This window comes from Aquila chrysaetos, chromosome 18 (genome assembly GCF_900496995.4).
Source record: "Aquila chrysaetos chrysaetos chromosome 18, bAquChr1.4, whole genome shotgun sequence".
Lineage (NCBI taxonomy): Eukaryota > Metazoa > Chordata > Aves > Accipitriformes > Accipitridae > Aquila > Aquila chrysaetos.
The window spans coordinates 15,928,363-15,951,899 of NC_044021.1; the positions used below are offsets into that span (position 1 = coordinate 15,928,363).

At 37.2% G+C, this 23,537-nt stretch overlaps 1 protein-coding gene across 11 annotated transcripts in view; it reads right to left on the reverse strand.

Moving 5' to 3' along the window:
* Positions 1 to 23,537, reverse strand: part of LYRM4 (LYR motif containing 4) — a 90,780-nt gene that overhangs the window by 43,810 nt on the left and 23,433 nt on the right. Inside the window, exons 3-6 of one of the 11 annotated variants that reach the window (XR_005930795.1) lie at positions 11,362 to 11,534; positions 2,889 to 3,003; positions 2,295 to 2,300; positions 1,611 to 1,723 (exon numbers count right to left, since the gene is read on the reverse strand). The exons of 3 other annotated variants lie outside the window; for them this stretch is intronic. Coding sequence is in view for 3 of the 8 variants with exons in the window: in XM_030041714.2 (XP_029897574.1) it covers positions 13,981 to 14,019 (39 nt within the window). In the remaining 5 variants the exon portion in view is untranslated. Of the gene's footprint in view, positions 1 to 1,610; positions 1,724 to 2,294; positions 2,301 to 2,888; positions 3,004 to 7,872; positions 7,893 to 8,282; positions 9,058 to 11,361; positions 11,535 to 13,415; positions 14,020 to 16,139; positions 16,398 to 23,537 lie in introns of those variants that run through there. 7 more of the 11 variants (XR_005930794.1, XR_005930793.1, XR_003927329.2 and 4 more) reach the window with 7 other exon arrangements.

Sequence of the window (23,537 nt, forward strand, 5' to 3'; positions counted from 1 at the left end):
GATTAATGATAAGAAGAATGACACGGGATGGTATTACCAAGACGACCCACGTAGTGCAATATATTTTATCCGTCTTACTAGAATAAAATATTGTTTTACTGAGAACAGCACTGTCTAGCACTGGTAGACCCTCAGAGTGGAAAGTCGAGGATGCCATTACTGTATTTGTGACCTGTGTGAAGGCTGCATAGATCTGCTGTTTTTTATCTCCCCCAAGTGGTCAAGTGAGTTCATAAGTCTGCCTTAGGGAAGCACTTCCTCCCTTTCTAGAGCATCTTCTACAGTGTCAGATGAAAAGGCTAGTGGTGGACCAGGAAAACTTTAAAGCTGAACAAAAATTCATTAAGAAGGTAGAAAGCACAGGAAACACCCAGTGTCAAAAGTAACCCAGTTACTCCACATATTCACACATAACCCCTAAATTTAATTCCTAACTCCCTTCCCAGCATACAAGTGACTAAACTACACCTTGAAATAGTAGTCATGTTTCACAGTTTACAAGTGGGTTTAATCACCTTGGTACAGATTTCCTAATAATTTATAATCCAATTTGTCTTTGAAATAACTAATATTTCAAGCACCTGACATCAGAGGTATCTGAACTCAAATAATCTCATTGCAATTAATAGCCTCAAACCATTCAATTGCAATCTATCACTACTTCTCAAACAGCACTGGTTACAGCTACTTACCATTTTTCTTTAATGTCTCTTGTAAATTGTAGTAAATAAGCAGGTAGCCTTCACCCTTTTAGTTATATGTATGTTTAAAAAGTGGTGAAAAGGGTATGGAAAAAGAGGAGGAAATCCTCATTGTTATTTTAGCTATACTCTAAATCTGTTACAAACATTAATGTGGCTGCAGGCCAGTTTAGACAGGATATAAACGACTGTTCTCCAGTTTGCTCTTTTCTCCAATCATTAAAGTTTACTTAATATTCATGAAAAATACTTTATATCCCTGGAAGCTAAAAGCCTCTCTTTATTCACAGAACAATTACACCTCTGGCTGTATCATAAATTACCTACATTGTCAGGACAACATACATATAACCTTATCTGGAGGACCAATCCTAGATATGAGAGAAGAGATTTGTTCTCATGCCTAATAATTAGTAAAAATGCTTTGCTGTTTATTTAAGCTCTAAAGAGTGCTTTTTATTTATGGTTGTCAAATATTACCAGGATCACTAGGAAATCTTTCAAAGTCAGATAAAAATTTGAAATAGGGAATTTCCACTGGTGTTTGTGCTTACTGCTCACACACACTGAATTTCCCAAGAGATATATATGCAATTCTGTGATTGATCTTCCCAGAGAAGGTCTAGCTGGAGGCAGCTGGCTTGGGCTGGGAAAAAGCAGTCACCAAACACGCATCTTTCTCATTATGACAGGCAAAGGTGGCATTGAAGGTGATATTAAAACACTTTTCTTGCCTTGTCAAAGCTGGCCCTGCAACTGGGATGAAACATGCACAGCTTTCCACAAACTGAAGTTCAGAAGTACACCTTCTACTTCCATTGGAAAAAACAAACCCAAACAAGAAAAACCAAGCAGAGTTTTGTAGAAACAACTTCTGAATTACAACTTTGGCTTCAGGTGTAACCTTATGGATCCACTACTGTGTTATGCCTACAACTTTATTTTTGATTTCTTATGGCAAGTGCTGGATTCTACAACAGGTAAGACTAAGGAGCTTTTTTAGTCCAATTCCCACTCTCGCCCTGCAAGTTTTCAGAAAAATTCATGATGTTGATTGAAATTCCAGTGTTTATCTATTCCCAAAGCAGTATTTTCTCCCACAAAGTAAGAGCAAGATACTTCCTAGATCCAGTAGGGAATACAGTTAAGACCCATAAATAAAAACATCCCTTTGATTTAAAAAAGATTTTAAATATTTTGATCTTAAGAAATAAGGCTAAAACAAATAAGCTTAAAATCTGAAAGCTGACACAGATAGAAATCTCTGCTAAGTACTATTTAAATGTCACTTTCTACACCAAAAGTAATCTGTAGCTCATATACCAGAGAGCAGTCATATGATTACTTTTAAGATGGAACAATGGAAATTACAGGTTTGACAAGCATATACCATGATCAAATTAAACACTGCTTTCCTGCTTTTCACAATTTACATTTACAGAATTTACTTTTTAAACAATATTGGCATTTGGAATTTGTTTATATCAAAATATGCAACATTATTCCTGCTCAAGTTCCCTAGCTCTTTGTGTATCTATACAATAACATTATCCTTAGTTCGTTGTAGTAGTAGTTGTAAATTTTCTTTGTAACCATTTTCTGTGTAAAAGAATTGAGTGCTCAGATAAAAGAACAAAACAAAAAATAAAGTCCTTAACGCACTACTGTTAAGAGTAGCTTTTAGTTCCATAAACTAAATGAGTCACTGATGATGTTTGTTAATATGGTAGTAGAAAATAGTATTAGCACTAGCAATTCAGGACAGGTTTGCAGGGATTTCCAACCTATGTCAACTGTCCTTCCTGGCCTTCAACCTTAAGAAAACCAAATTTGAACAGCAGTGGTCAAATACCACCAAAGAGAACAACCAATGGATCTCACTTTGTTCTCATTGCTCACAAGCCGAGTAACAGCTGCCCTTTGTGTTTGCCCTTTTGTGTACCAGATACACAAAAGAAAGACAGACCTATTTCTTAACCAGCTGCTATGCACTGAACAGAGGACTTCGTGGCCACCATCAACGAATATTGGGCCACGGAATTGGCTGCACAAACAGTAAGCTGGGTAAGTGGCTTTTTAATATTATTATATTGCGCATTTCTCCTACATAAGTTTTACAATGTATCCATATACCCACTGTGTATAACTTAAAAGCTGTGCAATATAATAAAGAAAAATGCCACTTACCTGACTTTCCATAATTTGGTCTACAAGAATTCAGAGTCTCACTAGTATGCTAAATATTGGGATGTCATAGGAGAGCAAAGAGTCAGTCTTTTGACAACGAAGAATGTCATGTAGCCTAAAAAAAAATTACAAAGGGTTTTTGCTTCTCTAAAGGAAAAAACAGACTATATTAATTTTTCTGTTAAGCCAATCATTTAAGTTTTCCTTCCAATGAAAGAGAAGGTGTTTCTGCCACTTTCTGCCACTCCACATACCATTTCTATATACCTTCAAAAGAGATCCATTAATTTTTCCTAAATGTTTTTCCTAAACATTAATTCTCTGTTGATAAATAAATATATCTCCAATACATACACCACTTTTTAATCTATTTAAATCATGTTCAGGGGCAGGAACAAGGGTAGCAAAGTTGGAGGAATTTCATAGCCAGACACAGAAAATTAGTCAATAACCAAAATAACTGTTTCTAAAACTACAGAAAATTTACTGCAGCTTTGTAACTGTTTAAGTGTTCAATCAGGCTCATATAGTAAGAATAAAAATACCCCTGGATTTAGAGAATGCACCAGGCCTGCAGGTGTCTTGACACAACATAAGTAAAATTAATGAAAACATGACTTATAAAGGGCAGCACAAAAAAAAACCCAAAACCCTAACAAAAGCAAACGGAACCAAAAAACCTTACCAAATTCCAGAACACTGAATTGCAGTGTGCTACCAATAAAATTTGTACATAAAATTTTGTTTTAGAAAATAAAAATTACTTACCCTTGACATACATACAATACAAAGAGATTTACTGAAATACTGATATATAAAATAACAGTAAGCACTCTAAGATTCTCTTAGTGCAAGGAAAGCTGAATTTGTGGTCAAAAGTAGGTTCAATTTTCTGCAGAGGTATAACATACTTTACTTGTACTGAATAATCAGGCTAGACAGATACCTAATGCCCAAGTCTACAGCATCCTTTGATAAGGTGTGAAGAAAGCTCAGCTATGGAGGCACAGTTCAGCCACCTTCTGACTGAGGTCAACTGAAAGCCAGCTTCACACATGAGATCAATAAGAAAACGAATAACATTTCTAGCCTGACATTATCTGTGCAGTGGTGATTGTAAGACACTGTCGATTCTTCCAAAATAACAATATCATTTACAATGCTTTAATTTCCTTCTTACTCTCAATATCTCCAATTCAAATAAACAGACCTCTATCATGTAAAACGGGGTTAGTTGGTTTTTGGGGCAGACTAGAGCAATATATTTTCCTGTGACATTACATAGTATTCCAGTTAACGTTTCTGAACTCCTGCATGAAGTCCAGTTTTGCAAATATATCTGCCAGTGAAATAACAAAGGCTGAACTTTAGGTTCATATACAACTCTACACAAATTCACAACAGAATTAAGAATAAAATATTGCTCAGTATTAAACAACCAGAAAACCCCCATTGTGCCTCTGTAATGTCTGGCCAAAATCCTTCTGCATTTGGCGCTTTTCAACAATAATCAGGAAATTCATTACCAATGCTCACAAGTTTTTAGAATAATTTGCTAGATGTCTGTTGGTTATTAGGGCTTCCATCCCCAGAAGCTTAATGGCAGCAGAACTCAAAACTGAGGAAGGACAAAGCAAACTTGAATTGCTTCACAGATTACACAGGAACTAAACAAAACTCTTTAGGACCTTTGAGAACAAATTCAAAACTCACATGAACTTTAAATCCAAACCTGTAAGCTCTCTAAAGCAAAGTTGAAAATCTAAAAGCCATTTCCTAAAAGAAAAATATACTCACAGCACCCAACACCAAAAAGTGTCTTCACGTTAAAGCGAGCCTTAAACCATCTTTGTCATACATGCAACTGAAGAATTACCTGTTTTAAAAAGGGAGAATCCAAGACAACAGGTAAAGATAAAAAGGATAAATGATGTTCTACACTGCCAAAGTTTGTGGCAGAACCAGCATTAAAAGGTGGGTTTTCTAAACTTCTGTTCCTTGAAAATAAACACTTGATTATCTCACAGCCTTTTCAAGCTTCTTAGATAGCCAAAAAAGAACACGAATAAATATACACCACTTTCCAACTCAGCTATAGGGTAAAGGCATTACATTGTTTTACCCTTGCAAGTTTCACTGCCTAAATGTTTTCTTTCATCTCAGGAGAGACCTTCTTTCCAGTGTCATGTTCTTCACATTTGTTCTTTAGCCATGGCATTGCGCTCCATCCATCCTCTTTTTGGTGAATACCATTTAGTATAGGTTACTGCAGAAACATCTATAATCAATCTTAAGTTGTGTCACAGGAACATGGTCCTTACATGTGGGTTTCAATCTTTCAAATGAAAAGACTATGCCAACAACTACTTGCACCACAGGGGAAAAATCTCAAATTGTTTATTAAGAGGCATGTTATAACAGCACCTTTTTGTTGCCTTCTGGTAAGTGCTCAAACACAGTTTTGAAAGAAATGTGTTCCCATGAGAAAGGGCTATACAGCAAATACATAACTCTCTCTTACGATGCCTTTGAAAATTCTGAGGAAAAGAATGCATTATATGTCTTCACCATTGGTTTCCAAAAGACTTCTGATGAAAAGAAAGTCTGAGTTTAGCTAATGGTTACAACAATCAAATACTAGCACTAATAATTTGTAAAGGTCTTATAAAAAAAAAAAAACAAAAACCCACACCAAAACCAACAGTGAAAACAACAACAAAAAACCCTAACACATATTTTAGATAGAAAAGATCATCTGAACCTTCCATAATACTCTTAAACTGCCCCCCCCCCCCCAATCTATCATGAAATCACTAAACACTGCAGGACTATCAAGTATTTTGGACTTATGGTTCTAGGTCTCAAGGAGGCTGCAAGGTGGAGCTGTCATGAGGGGGGATTTCCTTTCTCCCTCTGACATGGTCCCTGTGGGAACCACAAGTTCATCTCACAGGGATTTAAGGAAGAGCAGTCCATCTGCAAAATACAAGGTGGTCCTGGCATCCTCTTCATCCTTCCCACCTGTGCATGGTACAGGACTTCTGCATCCCATGCCTAAGGCTGGGATACAGACACCCTCCCTGGCTCCGACTGTTGAGTGACTCCTTGCTCCTCCTCCTCTCCAGAGAAGTGCTGAAGAGGGCAAGTGCAGGACCAGGACAGGAGTACAGCCTCCTGCAGGGCAGGGAAGCAGAAACATTGTCAAGGTGGGATGAGCAGCACACTAAATTGTGTAGAGTCACTGCCTCGTAACTTTGGCATTATTCAGTGTCACATAAAGTTGGAATTGGTTTGCAGCCTGTCTTGGTAGTCTTACCCTCTGCTACGTAACCGTAAGCTTCTTACATTTTAGTTCAGTTAGTAACGAATGGTAGAAACAAGCCAAAATAACTGTGTGTTGATACATACAGCATAGGAAGACAGTCTGCTAAAAAGAACACATTAAATGTTCCTAGAAACCAGAGGTTTAGTGCATTTTTGTACTGACTACAATAGCAACGAAATGCTTAATTCTAAATATATAGTATCACAATCCAAACAAATATTTGAAAGTCATTTTTCCATTCCTGCCATCCCAAAATCTCCTGATGCTTTCACAACCACAGATAAACAATGATAGTTAATTTTCAAACAGGCCAATACCTCCAAAACCTGAATCTCAGCTAAAACCCAGTGGAAAATTTTTGCAATACACATTTCTAAAAATGGCCCAATATATCAGCATACTACAGCACAGATTTTTACTAAGGGTGTGAGTTTTTCTCAATTGGATACTGGAAACAGCATTTCAGCATCATTTTAGTCACAGTCTCCTGAATATGATAATAAAAGAACAGGAACGTTAATGCAAGAAAAGTCATCAACTTCTCTTCTCAGGTTTTCTGGCACTTGAAGCATGTTGTTACCTTACTCGATCCAAAACCAATACAAATGTGACCTGGAGACACAGACTGGCAGAACAGCCAGCTGGCTGGCAGAACAGCCAGTTGGATCAGGGCAAGATGTGGCTTCATATTTCAGGACTTACAGCCCTGCCTCTTACAGAAACCTTCTTTTGAGCACAAGATGCTGCTCTACTTTTCTTTTTCTTTTAAAACTTGGATTGAAGGATAATAAGGCTTAAGATTACGGTTTAAAATCATCTGGAAGTGGATGAGCACATACATGGAGCATTCAAAAGAAAGGAGAGCACAGCACAGTACCTAAGTAAGGACAGACTACCCAGAGCCATTTAGGATATAAGCAGAATTGCAAGAGCAACTCCAGTGGAGGTAAAACCTCCACAAGCAGTCTTCATGATGAGTATTGAGCGCACAAAAAGCACGTGAAATGTTTACAGCTTTGTTTGCTTTTTACATTCTGATGGATCCTGGGATTAACAATCATGCCATGTACCAAAGGTAAAAGTACAGTTGATCATAGGATGTGGGACTTGATAGTCTTCCCATATCTGTCCCAAACCCTAGCATTTCCAAATCAGAAATATCTGCAATTGATTCTTTCAATATAGGATTATTTCCAGAACAGATATTGCTTAAATGGATCTCAGTAACAGAATTTATGTTGTCCCCCTCAATGTGATTTCTACCAATGGTCCCGCTTAACTAATACTACAAAACAGAAAACAAATAGAAATCTGAAATGTCCCCATTATTATTCTGAAGAAATGGCACTGAAAGATTCTTTATGTTAAACCAGGAGATCAAACTCGCAGTTCTTCCAAAAATTTTAGATGAGACTAGGAAGTACTTCATGTTTTTTACTACAAAAGCATTCTGACCTGATGAGTTCACAGTAGTAAGCTGTTCGACACCTTTCTTAAGAGACAGAGAGTAGCAAAGAGAGGAACACTTATAAGTAAGTGTAACAATACCACGCATTAAAATCTCAGGTTGAAACACCAAGTCTTTCTAATACCACGTTCAAATCTACTCAATTCTTACTTTCTGTGCTAGGAAAAGAGATGAAACTTTCTATTACTTACCACAATGAGGGACATTTTGCCTAAAATAAAAAAAAAAGCTAAATTTTTGTCTCCATATTTCAAAACCCCCCAGATATTAACTTCAGTGAGTTTGCTTAACTATTGCATCCATATCCCATGTCGTTGTGTAGTTTGATGTGTGATTGTAATAGCTAGGGTAAAATTGTTACATGGAATTGAAATTTTTTGCAAGAATGGCAGGGTTTTAAAATGTATCTAGGCTAATAAGTGTTAAATATATGCCATTTGCCAGATTCGAAAGCAGACTGTTTCACAAGTACTATTACAATTCGTACGGCATTTCAGAAGCTTCAGGCTAATAGCAATTCATACATGTAAATTGCCAAGAATTGGCAAGAATGCTAAGTTTGATTTTTGCTGCTTTACCAAAATCCTTTAGAGAGACTTACCACTACTTCACAGCTGAGATCTACAGGAGAACTAAGGGAAAGGTCATCTGAACCACAGGAGTTTTTCTCTAAATAACTCAAGCCAGATTATTAGTTTAGTTGAAAAAAATCACGCTACTCAAAGGGCTGTCTGATTATTCACTCATGTTTCTCAGTTAATACACAAAGTATTATAAATCAAACCTGGATTTTGGAAGACTTCATGTCTCTATGACTGAAAGTCAAGTTTGGAAAACAAATTCCAGATCCTACCATCGTGTGATGTAGATTCTGATCTTCTCAAAGCACAGCCTAACTACTAATTATAGCAGGAACTCTCACACACAAATGCTTCATTATTTAATTACAAAGCAACAATCTGATTATGTCTCACAATGATTCAGAGCAATGTTAACCTATCTCAGAAACTGCAAGCTCAAACCACAGCAGGCTTCGGAATCAAGCTTTTTGAAGTGTGTCAGGTCAGTAACATAATTTCATCTTAGGACCGTTCCGCTTTAAAGTAGCTGCGTTGCATCTCTGGTGCTGGAAATTAGTTCCCTCTGGCAGCAGCAGGAAATATAAATTAAAACGTGTATGTTGTAAGTAAAAAGCAACGAGCAGTTATTGATCAGGAATGACCTCCTTCCACATGGCTGCATGTTGGCTGGGAGAAACTCCACACACTGCAGAAGTGATGGTTTTTATCACTGAAGTTTATCAAGTGTGGTAGCACTGCGATATATATCCTACCAGCACTAGATGATGCATGGCTAAGAGTAGACATCAAGAACAACTAAAAAAAAAAAAAAAAAAAGAAGAAATCATGAGCAATAAGAAAGTGGGTGAAACATTATGACTGGAGATCATCATCTGTTGTTTTTTAATTACTGAAGCAGACTTAGCACAGGTGTGCAAGCAACACTGTGCAATATCGAAACTGCCTGCATACTGTGGGGTAGCCCTGATCAGTTCTGCTTGGCATGGAGGTTGAAGGTGGGCAGAATACAGCTGCGTGCATTTCAGAACTGGAAATGACTTTGTAAACCATCTTTTGTTGCTTCTCGTTTCCAATCAATCGCATGTGGGCAAGAGGACATATCCCACTGTACAAATGTTAGCTGAGTATGCAAATGAGCAGCTGAGTATCCATGCCAGTAATTTTCTTCTGTACAGAGACTGGTTTGTTTGGCAGCAATGAATGCCACAGGCAGAGAACTGTAAATGTCTGCATGTAGCTGGAGATACACAAAAAAATACTCTGTGCGTGACACTTTAGGTAAGAAATTCTGGGCCCCAGAGAAAGACAGAGTACAAGGGGAAGATTATGGACCAGGAGGGTGAAGATGGCTAAGTGTGAAGTCAGTTAAGGTGTGGGAAGCCAGATGTGAATACCAGGCAGGAGCATTCAGCTATGGCCAGGTTGGTCCTTTGAAACTGCAAAGGCCTGAGCTACCAGCTATACTGAGGTAGGGGAACATGAATTATTACTTTGTGTCCACATCAAGAAAAACGTATTTAGCCCCAGGCCTAAAAGACTGGTCCATCATCACCCCAAAATACTAATCATGTGATCTAGTTACAATGTTTTAAAATACCTCTTCATTTGTTAAACAGGACCAGCCATAACAGCTCCTAATATGCCACCACTACAAACAAAAACTCCACATTTTAGACGGTAGGTCTGACTGGAAAGAGGAGAAGGTTGCATCTAGAAACTTGGTATACAGCTAGTGCAGCTCACACAGAGTTGATACTGAAGCTGCACTGATTGAGTCTCTCATAGTCACACGGAATTATACAGAGAACCATGATCACAGCACTCTGCATTTGCATTTATTTACTGTACTGATCTACTTCCAATACAGTAGTAACAGATCTACCAGTAGCATACTAAGCATAAATTTACATTCGTACAAGAAACCCCACATTAACAATGCTGTCCTGAAAGTCCCGTTGCAAAAGAAGATGTGGTATTAATCTACAGGTGCAGGACCCCAAATACATATGCCTCACTGTGATGAGCTGCAATTTGTCATTTTTTTTATGAACTATAGGACAGTGGGTATTCAGTGTCTCTCCCCACGTGCCTAAGAGAAACTCCTTTAGCTGTACATCTATTCCATAACCCTAAAAGCACTAGGCCAAAACAAAACAAGCATTGTCTGTTTAAGAATACCAACTTCAGGAACTTAAGAGGCTGATTCTAATGCATAAAGGTTAATGAGAATTAAGGAAAGGAAATACAAGACCCCAATTATTCTGCAATAAGACTGGCTATGCTTTTATTCCCTTTGTTGACGAGACTCAGGAAAACATTTCTATAAAAACGTGTTAAAATGAGAAGCAAATGGCATTTAAAACAGCTTCACTTCCTACTTCGGGTAGACCTGAGAGCAAGGGAAGCAAGCATGTAGGAAGGACAGTGCTTGAAGAAAGAAATAAAAGCACAGTAGCTGGCACTTCTCTGCAATAATAGTATCAGCCTGCTGAGAGCAATTACAATAGCACAGACAGCACTTGCTTTATTGTGACCTTATTGAATTAAATCTGAGGAAAAAACTCTGAGATTCAGCAGGGAATTTATTAGAAAATTTTAATGCCAACTTAAATTTGATCCAAAGGCCTCAATACTAAAGGTCATATCCATTACTATACGGTGGGAAACCTTGGATCTCTCTGCTCCTATGTTCCACCCTTTCTCAGTTTTGTTTTTTGTAAGAGCAGGTCAGATTCTCCTTCTCTCAGCTTCACAGCACTCTGTATTAGAGGTACAAGACTGATATTTACATTTTTAAAAGCCTTAGCCAGCAAGTCAAATAAAGAACCCCAATCTTACTTTAAACGAAAAGTTGAAAATGAAAACCACAATCAAGCAGCACTGACAAAACTAATGTGCTATACAGCTGAATTTTACCACCTTATGTAGATATACGAAATATATAACCTGATCCTCACTGAATTATCTGCTGCCACTTGCAGATCAACTGCCATCATGACAGGGGAGTCAGTATGAACTCACTACTGACTTGCACAGAATGGTAAAAGCTATGTAGTGTTTTTAAAAAAACCAAATTCTTAACTCCAGATTATTGCAGACCTTTGAAATTGGAAGCACCATCACTGAAGTCTGATCAGCTGAGTTTCAAAGGCTCCTTGTTTGCATATCAGCAAGCACAATGGTGGCAATGGTTACTGGGTATTTCTTCAAGCCCCATCATTCCCCCACCCAGAGCTTTCAGCTTTACAACAGGAGATGCACATGCTAGGCACCTGTGAAAAATATAAAGCACGCTGTGTAGCTCATGAATTACTCCCTGAAGGAAGTATTCCCCACAGATTTGCAGGGTAGCTATGTGAAGTTACTCTTAGCTGAAGATTGAGGAAAGAAACAGAAACATAGACGGCCTGTACTTTACCAGAAGATGAAAAGGACCACAAGTTCTACTTTTACACTGTACAGATTTTTTTTCAAATATGAAACTGTATTAGAAGGAAAAAGCTCGTGTTCTCGAATGCTTATGTAATTTTGAAGCTTACACTCTAGTGACTTCCCGAGTACCTTGAGCTCTTAAGTGCCCATATTAGTCAGCATAAACGTGTGAACACAAGTCCAGATCCTTGCTACCAATCTGCTCAGGTACCCTCTGAATAAAAGAGCCTTCGTCTCTTTTCAGCCTATGAGAATATACATTATGAATATTCATTACACTCCTTACTTTCTCAGTAGCCTCAGTATTCACTTGATGTAGGACGTCTGAGGAAAGGAAGAAGGTTAAAAGACAAGTTTCCTGTACCAGGCTCACTTAAGTATCAAAATATATCCCACCTGATGACCTGGTAGCAGCAATTTCAGTCTTCCTCAAAAGTACTGGAAAACCTGGCAATTGAACTAGTTTAATCTACTGTTCGGGCTATGCTGGCATTAAATACATTTTTGGCAGACAGTGCATGAAAATCATCTTTTCTGAACTTCATACACACAAGATTTTACATTCTTCATGCTAACAGCCAAATTAAATTTAGTTTCATGTATGTCTCGGGTATCTTTGCAGGTTTGAAACCAAACAGGCAAATACAATTTGAATGCCACTGAAAGGTTACCACTTCTTAAAGACTTGTGTTCACACATTCATGCACCGACCCAAGCTTGCTTACCCTTTTAGACACAGATGCAAACAACCTCTAGCTCAGAACCCATGCAGAAGTGTCTGAGCTGACATGCCATATCAGCTGCACCCCAGGATGCCTGCTTTTGAAACTAAATATAACTTATTCACACAAGCACCCTACCACAAAGCCCTCTACATGCAACGTGAATATACTTAATCTGCCATGCTAAAGAAAGTGTTGATGGTTTTGTCTTCTGAATTGCTTTACCCTTCACAAAGAGATTGATTACACATGCTTGCTTTAATGCGATTTGATTTGGTAGCCACTGTAATTTTGTTCATTAGATAGTTGTGTCTTATCAGCTTTGTCTCATTTGAAAAAGGAGGGACAGGCTTAATTTATTACTTTTAACATTTGCAAGATGTCAACGGAACGGCTGCTAGACTAAAACTGAAACATTTAATATTTTGTCTTTTCATATAAAAGCTAGGCTTGATGTTAGACTACAGACATCTCAGTTTTGTATACTGACAACAAAATCCCTGGGTCTGATTTTTTTTTTTTTTTAGGACCTGGGCAACACATGATTTATTCCATTAGTAAGAAGAGGATAGGAATTACAGAAATAGAAATTTCAATTACAACACGGGGTAGGATGGCATCAGACTTCATACTAGTGTTTAACTCACCTGTTTGCCAGCCATTTTTCTCTCATACAAGTTCAAAGAAGTGAAATAAAAACTATCCTTCTATTAACAATAGTTTTCAACTAACAGCATCTTATCTGAAATACAGAGAAATATAGTATTTTAGAATACTATGCTGGAGTACTATGTGAGGATGGAGCCAGGACGGAGAACAAGAAAGACAAGAGGAATGGGAATGCGGACATGTCTGATCTTGAATTGCTCAAATGACAGGGAACTTTGCTACCTGAATCAAGATTTGGATGTTTAAATCAGTCCTTTTGTTTCCTAGGACTGAGACCCTCGTGAATTTTTTACTCACCCCTGATAAAGATGGTTCGTTATCATCAGGATAGTCATATTCATTCTCCAGCTCTTTCAACTCCTCACCTGTTGTTCTTTCCCCAAATAAGCATTTATTTTTCTAATCTCATTTTCAATTTAAGCAAATGGTGTATCTCTATGTAAAATACCATTTAATTCTACAGCATTTCGGATAACTAATTTAGTCAACAGTTCCTTTCACAAGCAGCATTATAAAATTAGGCCCTACACAGTAAGATATTAAAATAATTAAATTTATATCATATTTGAGTTTAACAACATTAATAACTTTTATCTGAATTTTTATATGTATATGTATGTTTACTTGAAAAATTGCAGTTCACCTTTAGGATGTTAGTTAAAAAGACAAGTAAAATTGCAAAAACCACAAATAGCTGCTTCCCTACTTCTCTCTTTTCCTATCCTGGTGTTCACATTGGCTCTCATTTAATTAGAAAATAACAGCATTAACTATTAAGTCTTTCTTCACTGCTCATTAGGCAGGGCTTTTAATTCTTATATTGTCTTCGGTGTGGCCCATAAAACATAGTAAGACTGACACAACCAATGTGGTCAGCATCCTGCCAGGTTTCTGTCTAAGCAGATTTTCTTCTCCAGTCCACTGCTATTTGGGTCTAAAGGGGACAGAGAAGAGAGTGATGTAGATGATAAAGAGATACCTACTGACATGGACAGTGTTGTAAGACTTGGAATACCATGCTTTACCTCCTGCTGTAAGCATATTTTGGGAACCTGGGCAAATAATTTAGTTCCCTGTGTACCAAAGTCTTTAAATATTATGCTTAAATTTAAACAGAAGTAGCCTCCTTCGTTTCCACCTCAATATCTTAAGGACAGGCATGTGGTGAAATGCACAGTTAAAAACAGGGTGCCTTATCTCCCAGACCTCACTACTACTTCTGTAAAGCAGCAGTAGTACTAGTAATTCTCTCTGCCCTCTGCCTTGCTTTTACAGCTGAGAGAAAGGAAACAGTCCCAGCCCTGACAAGTCCCTTAGTATGGCACAACAAATGTAGGTGTACTGTCATACTCACAAAATTATTAGTAATAAAACTAGCACTTTTGAAAAGAATTACTTCCTTTTTTTTACCCATAGAACATACCATACATGCGGTAAAGGTATTTTACTGTCAATGGGTTAATGCTTCAGTATTATTCTACAGCACGACTTCGCATACCAATTTTTTCTCCTCTTCCCCCAAGAGCATACATACAAATCATTTAAAAGCAATTTACAACATGTCAAACTGCTTAAGGAGACTCTTAAAAATCTAGTGTATGAAGTTAACCATTGGCATGATTTATTATTGAAGTTCCACTGTTATAACTTGACAATTAAGAAATATTGATAAATGTAAACACACTGTTGATGTCAATTAAAAAGCACAAGATTGATTAACCTCCCAGAGGTATACTGGCACAAGCAGTTGGAGTGTAATCACCCCCAATAAGTATTCACTACTGACAAATGTGCATAGAAATTAGACTTCTGTGAGACAAAAAGTACTTTCAATTAAAATTAAGATCATTAGAACACATAATCAAAGCATTGGGTCAACAACAAAATCAACAGAATTACAAACAAGATCTGTATTAACGTGAAAGGTTAAGTGATCAGGTCACATAATGCTCTCATTAAACATACACTCAGATGAAAATATGGTTAAAAATTACCAAAGCAACTGCTCAGCAAGTGAATTATGCTCACAGGAGAAAGAGTATGAACATATTTAGCCACTACACTGCAATATTCATAACTGCCCTGGTGAGGGACAAGACATTGTTTACAGGATAAACAGCAGATCTTTGTTTCAAAGCATGTATTTATGTACATTCTACAGATGACCAAATTATAAAGGTGAACTCGAAACTCTGCTTAGTAATGGTTCACTTCCTGCAAAGCAAACAGCCTAGGAATGACATTCAGGCAGTCTATACATAGAAGGGGGCAAGCATACATCTGACATACCCCAGAGAGAATAACAACAGGAATCAGTCAATTTGTGATTTAAATATGACTGGAAAAGTTTGGGCTCCTTTCTTCTTCTTTTTACTTGCTTTCAGAATTAATGTGCTGGCATAATGCCTGTCACCAAGATGAAGGGCACTGCAGCTATAGCTTTTAATGGCCAAAAAAATCCCAGGCTCACCTCAGAAAGCACAGAGCTAAAGACAGCAGCAATGCACCAGTACCAAGGAGACTGCGTAAACACTAATTAAACTTCTCTCTACACTCTTGTCTAGAAAACAGTTCTCCCTGCTTAAACTTCCAAGGGCTGGATCAGACATACTGATATTGGAGTCTAGCAACTTTCTTCCCTAAAGCTTGGCCTTCATCACAACTTCATGGATCAAACACATTTCCCTCAAATACAAGCAGCTTACTACAGAAACACTAGACAGAATCCAAATTACTGCAAAAAAGATAAAATTGGAACATAACATGTCAATGATGAAGCTTCTTTGTTTGAAAGAGCTTTATGTGAAGGCCGTACGTATGTTTATTGTAAAAATAAAACTAGATCACTGTGAATTTACCTATCTGCAAATTCAGTGAAATGGTATTAGTGCCAGAGACCATGTTTGGTGCTATGCTAAACCACAGGGGTATTCAACGGACCCCCAGAATGGGCCCCCAGAAGATCACAATACATGCAGACACACAGGACTGTGAAGAAGGCTTTTTTTTTTTTTTAAGTAACTGTTTTTTTCAGATTTTTATTAAATGACAGTTAACATTGGTGGGGTTAATAAACAGGTTTCATTTTGACAAGCAATTTTAAAATAAGAAAACATCTGGCATCTTTGCAACTGGGATAATGGAAGAGTTTTAGTGACTGAACCAACAGAAGTATGAAGATAGTAAGATGGGGAATAAAAAGCACTTGGGAAGCCAGATTCTTGGAGCAAACAGGACAAATAGAGCTCCTTGCAGGCTGGCCTTATGCTGAGAACGAAGACGAGAATAAATTCTTTAGACTTGACAAACTACCTGTGGAAGAGACAAAAAAAAAAAAAAAGACTATCTGATTTAGAGTGGCAGGGGAAGATTTTACATACTGTATTTTCAATGTGCTGAGGGGAGAAGCATGGCCATCTGAAAGGCCAGAAAACAATGCAAGTAGCTTAAAGAGGAGCTAAAATGCTTCCTCTTCCCTTCATTAGCTGTAAAGGGAAAAACTGTCACTGTAATATGCTGAGAGACTGATGACTGAGCATGGGGGGTGAAAATGTCATTAAAAAACCATTGTACCATAGCTAAAGGACTAGGTGACTTGTCGGATAGTGAGGGCGTCAACACCAACATCGTCATCCTGAATTACAGACTGCAGTTCAAGGGCAGCAGAACCCAGTCCTGGGGATCTGAGGCACCAGACAAAAGTGCCAAAGCTCCTCCTGGAGGGAAGTATGCTGGCTCAGTTGCGGTGCCATTGAACCTGACACTGTCTCCTTCCAATAAGCAGTACAAAATGAGGAAGGCAAGTTTTCTCGGCAAGGAAAGTGAAATAAAAGAACAACAGATTAAAAAGTAACCAACAAACTGTGGGAGACCAAAACAGAGATGACTGTTGTAATAACAGCACTGTTGTGTCTCTTACTTTTTTCAGAAGTTCTCAAAACAGCATTCCCTTTAATTTCCTGTAAGCTGTACTTAAAACTGGCTTACCCCATGATAACACCACTGGAAAGAGACGCTCAGGAGAGATCTATGCTCTGACATAAACGTAAGTCACAACACACATGCAAGGCTTTTACAAGGTCAAATGTTTCATAAATAACACACAAAACTGCCATACTTCTCTTTTCCCTATTCAGTAAAAAAAGGAATTGTCCACAAATGTTCTGCTCTTCAGCAGACACCACAGAGCAAGATAGACAGAAAGTTGCTCAAAGGTTAATATACTTTAATGCTAGAAACTCAATCTTCAAACCATCCCTCAGCTGGTACCACTACAAACCAGACTGGCAGGCATCAACTCAAGATCACACTGTCAGACTAGAAACATGGCATAAGTCATTTGAGCTGTGATCAAAACTACCAGCACTTATTTCTACCTTCCCTCTCTTGGCAATATTTTATATTTATACTAGGACACACATGCACTTGCTGTCACTCACCTCATTTGGAAGAGGCCCCCTTAAAGTTTTGTTGCAACAGCCATCCCTATGAACCGTATTCATTTACACACTGGGCAGAAGCCCTTGAGCCACCGAACACAGGAAAGCGGAAAGCATGAAGGGACAAGTGGCAGATGAACACATCTCCCTGAAAACATGAGCTTTCCTTGCTTCTGGAGCTTTCTTCAGCACAGACTGGTTCAATCAGTGCTGCTAACTGTTTAAAGAAGCTACGGACCAGCCAGACTGATGAAACTTACTCTTTTCCACATGGAAGTTTACACTTAGCATTTACTTGATTGGATGTGACATACTGCCATGCCAAATTGCTCACTAGAAAATAAGTCCTCCTGTCCTTCAGACAGCCCTCCTCTGTGCATAATATCAGATGCTCAGAGCGCTGGATGCATTATATAACTACTTATTATTTATGGTAAGGCCCCAACCTCACTGGATTAGCCACTAAATACATATAACAAAAATAATGACAGCTCTTTATGACAGATAATTAAAGTATTTTAAAAGCAGCTGCCAACACTCAACAGTCTTTTTTTTTTTTTTTTTTTTAAAGAAAGGTTACTGCATACATCAAATGGTGTGTTTTACACTAAAGCTCTTACATCAAAAAGACAAAGTCTCATTCTACATCTGATTCACCTTTGCTTGTAGCCTAAAGGTTACTTTCAATGCAGGGTCTACTTTGGTATTTAATATTGCAGGCAGAACCTGCCACTTGTAATTTAGTCAGCAGGGCAAATAGCAGCAAATCACTTGTGAAAATACAATCTTGCTCTCCATCAGGAGAGTTAAATGAAAGCCTAAGGAGTAACACCACCCTGGAGACTCACACAGGTGTAACCTGGAGAGCCATGCCACCTGAAGACGGGTAAAATGTCTGTTATACTCCCTGCGCATTCAGATTCTAGAAATTAAGCTGGTATGACAGTTCTGGGCTTTTGGCATCTGTTACAATATTGCATATCTCCAAAGCTGTCCTACATGCCAACATGAAAAACCTATTTGAAAAGGCTGGCTGAAGTGGACCTCACTACTAACATGTCTTGCAAAGGGCCAAGTTCTGATTCACCTGGGTTTCTGTTCAAATTTATCAAGCTTTTTCCAAAGTCCCTCCTATTACATTTTTTCCTTTGTTCCTCCTCCCTTTTCCCCCTGCAAAACCTTATGGATATTTACTGGACATAAAAGGCATTTACTCTCATGCTGGAATATAAAACCAGTATAGTTCTGAATGTAATGCCTCCCAATTTCAGTTTCAATTATTTAAATTTCAATTTCAAGCTTTTTCTTGTTTTAGTAAAAGACAGGTATTATCCATCCTATGTTATACCTTCCTCCACCTGCACCTGCGTCTCTTTCCAAGTAAAGAGCACTGAAACTTAAGGTATGTTCATGATTTCTGTTGCTTTCTTAAACATACTCTTCCTTGTAGGCTACTGTTATAAAAGAATATACAAATGTATATTTCTTGAGTTATGTTTTCAAATCACATGGAAAGTAAGTGCAACTTGAACATAACAAATAGGATTTAAATGACCTTGAGGGGAAAAAAATAATCTAAAAATATCAGCCCAAAGAGCTTTGTAATTAAAAAAAAAAAAAATCCACAGAAAAATCTCCCCAATGCCTTCTAAAAACCAAAGTCAGCTGACTTAAATTCAGGGTTTGGCTTTGCCACAAGCTGCCAGCATAATTTCAGTAAATGCATGTAGGGAACCAATCACATGAGAACTCATGATCTGCTAAAGCAATTAAAAACTGACTACTAGTATTGCTGGAACAAGGAGCAAGAGAACTGCAAGAGTCTCATAACAACCGTTTGCTAAATTCTAGATGCCATTGCAAGTATTTAGAAGTGTACAGATGCTTGATCACCTTCAAAAACTGATACCATGCAGTGACCTGATAAAACTGTTTTAATAGGATCTTTAACCATTGTTTGATTATGCCATTCACCCCCTGCTCTTCTTCTGTGAATGAGGCATTTGAAAACTCTTTCCTGTGTCTACACTTGCTGTAAGAAATTAAATGGCTCGAGAGGTAGGAATATTCTCTCTGTGCATAATGTTGGCTCTATCCTGGTTGGAATCTGTAGATGCAACTGTAATAAATAGAAATATATGACACTAGTAAAAAAGCAGCGAACTTCCAAGGACACTCCTCTTAGATAAGAACTGTAAATCTATAATTTTTTGTAGAAAAATAGGTATTTGCCATTGTGAAGCTGAAAAAAAAATTTAAATAAAATTCAAGGAGATTCTCAAGAAGAGCAGTAAATTAATCTGTGATTTTAAAACTTCCTTCCAGTGACAAACTTGGTAAGAGGAAGCCACATTAGAGCTCCAACATAACTCGCTGCTAGTAGGAAAACATGACTTGCCAATATCATATACGTTCCTGAACAGTAGTGTGGGTGCTGCATCCTGTACTCAGAGTGCTTAAAAAGCTCTTCCAGCTATTCTTTCCTTTTGGCTTCAAAACTGCTGCTAACATAATCAAATGCATTATATAGTATTTTGCAACTTTCTTATATATTCATAAAAATTAGACAGAAATACGACTTGTAGCCTGAAACTAAAACTACCAATAAGAATTTTTATAATGAACTTCCTCCTGCTAAGGGCCTCCAGCCTACAGTGCTTTGCAGTATAAATATACGTATCTTCAGATACACAGAATGCTTCTTTAAGGTTGAGAAGTTCCTTGAGACAGTCAGTTCCAATGTCACACACAACTGCGTAAATTGGTACCAGTCCCCTGAATGCTCAACAACATGTTTTCAGTCCAGAAATACATACACCTTGGCAATTACTAATTTACCTGCTATTGCTGCAAATCAATCACAGGATTACTAGAACTGAACTATGGAAAACAATGGGAATATTTGCTGATAAAAACACACAGCAGGTGCAGTAAATGAAGGTACTTTTTGTTTTTTAGAGTAACTATATTTGAAATTTCTTGTCTTGCTAATATTTATTAAACATGCTTTAATATTTATACTATTTAGATTAACAGAAATATGCTTTCTTATGCTGTGGCTATATTATTACCAGTTCATAATAATATGAGTGCTGTATTAGTACATTCATTCAGTATCATTTCCACTTCCATTCATCCGTTACTTGAATCTGTGATATTGCTAAGATGAGATACTGCTAATGAACACCTCAAGAAGGCGCAGTATGTGGCTTAACACAGCTGCACTGGCAACTTGGCTTGCTTAAAAAAAAAAAAAAAAAACCACACAAAAAAGAACAAAACCAAAAACAAAACCCAGAAGAACTGTTCAACAGTTATTTTGAAATTTGTGTAAAAGAACAAGACCATACTAATCTTTTTACTAGAAATGGGAAATATACAGAAACACAAGAATATGAGACCGAAATCTCACACTAAGTATGACACAGGCTTTTATCAAGGCATAGTCATGAAGCATTTCATTAAAAGAAATGGAGCCAAAGTTACTATAATCAATCAATATTGCAAGGATTAGAATGTACTTACTACATGCTGCAAACATGAAAAATGCTGCAAGTACTCAATATTTATCATTATCAGTGGAACTTTTTAAATAGAGTTCTCATACTTCAAAACCACGTTCCTTCATTCTTCCACACATCTGAAGGGAACAGTAAGAGAGGTCAAGCCTGAGGAAGAACAACTCAAACTCAAAAGAAAAGTTCATCTGTTCCCTTAGAAAACACCGATGACCAGCCAGGTGTAAAGGAAGAAGATGCACACATCCTGACTGTGTAACTGCTCACAGTGCATCTCTTGTCTCCCTGTGAAAGGTTTGTGCAAACCATGATTCTTATCAGTTTGCATTATTTAAAGGGACTAACAAACTGTTTTACTGAAGAGTACTGTAGTTGTGTGATGTCAAAAACAGTACAATTGATACTAAAGGCTTCAGAGCTGCCAAGAAAACCAAAATAATTCTTCTTAGCTCGACAAGATGATGACTGGTAGTTTCCAGCTACAATCCAAAACTGAGGAGAAGGTACTGTGGAGGAATATGTAAGAATGAGATATTCTATAAATTAAAACAGGGATTTAATCAGAGCACACAGGTCTAATATAGCTTTTGAATTTCACTTTTATATTTTCAGTTCAAAGCCTGAGAGACAGCATGCCACAAAGAAAACTAGCAAACACTTCAAAACACTCAGTATTATCCTGTCTTCAAAGTGGCTTCTATAAATCTTGAATCTCAGCAACAGCAGTAACATTTCAGGGCAAATTCTCTTAACACTAACATATTCCAATAGCGATAAAAACTCACAAATGAAGTTATATTAGCATAGCTGGCGAATGGCTATTACGAAAATCCTCAAAGGACCTCAAGACTTAGCCCCAAACATTTTTAAAACTTTCTGTTTCAAACTAACTTGTGACAATGCATTTCTCACAACGGCCTTCTTTACAGGGAAGACACCACAAATTGTGCTGTTTACACAGTATGCACACAAAAAACCCATCTTCACAAACAGTGCTGAGAAAAGAATCAGTTGCTTCTTCCTTTAGCCACATTATTTTAAAATCAAAACCAATAATAAGAAGAGGAAGACTAAGGCAAAGATTAATGTTCCTCCATGCTTTTCAGCTTTATAAAACTACTTTTATAACATTCAAGCAAATTGTACAGTGACTGACATGAACAAAATGACAGTAATCTGTCACTATTTCACATTTCCCACTAGGTTGATTCAAATAGTTATTTATGAACCTTACACTTCAATGGTCACTTTGATGACTAAACCATAAGTTAGAATGTAAAGTGAATATAAATGTGACTTTAGAGTAACAACAAATTTCAGCAATGTGGGATATTATTTAATTTCTATCGATACGCTATGAAAAATTCAGCAGTGCCAAGACGTGCTACATCACAATAAACCCCAAACTTAAAAAAAAGTACGCTAGATCTCATGTTTGCTTCAGTGCTTCTGCATTTAAAAATAAAAGCACTTTATATTATGCTTGGTTAATTTTAAATATAAAATCTTAATAGCGTCAGATGACTTCATTACTTAGATCTTCAATTAAACAGGGAGCAAGAATGAATCTTTTTCCGCAGAGCATGATTAAATTTGACAGCAAGTAAATATTAATATGAATTTAGATGCTAAGGTTTTTAATAGTCATGATGAAAAGCTTACTTTTAAAACTGTTACTATTTTTCCAATATTTATCTCTTGCTTTACAGCTGAAAGTGAGATGACACTGAAATGTAATAGAAATTCTGCAAAGAACAACAGTTCTCAATTTTTTAGAAAAACTTTTTTTTTGGGGGGGAGGCGTGGGGAGGTAGGGGTAGAAAGGACTCAGAAAAAAATAATCCTTATTATCCAAACATCAAGTCTTGGAGGGACTCACATGTCAAAAAATTATCTTGATAAACTGATTTTCTTTTATCAGATTATTTTCTGTTAAAAAGTTCCATTGCCTATTATGTTACTATGTGTGTTACTGTCTGTTACTCCTGCAAACATTAAGATAAACACATACACCCTTCCAAAACTGAATGCAGCATGATTATACTTTGTCTGAAAAATTGCTGGAAGTGTGACATAAAAGAGATACTTCAACGTAAGTTTCACTGTTTCAGCAGTGTTAAAAATGGGAAGTTTTGTCAGACTCTTTAATATTCCTTACTTTTCAAGTATATTTTTCCTGAAATTCTTACACGGAATGATACCAAAATGTGATCCAATTTAAAACTACTTTAGCTTTAGTAGATTGATTTCGCATGTGGGAGAAACCCCTTAAATAGCTGAGATTTGAAACAACAAACAAACAAGCAAACCCCTGCAGGTTTAGCAATAACTGAGGCCATTCTGCATTATTCTGGTATGTCCCAGTGACAAAGACATCCTCCAACTAACAAACGTATAACAGAAAGATAGGTACTTCATGTTGTTTGCTTGACAACAGTTTGATTATAAGATGTTTAAGATATTTGTATTAAACACTGGTTTTCTATGTTTGTAAA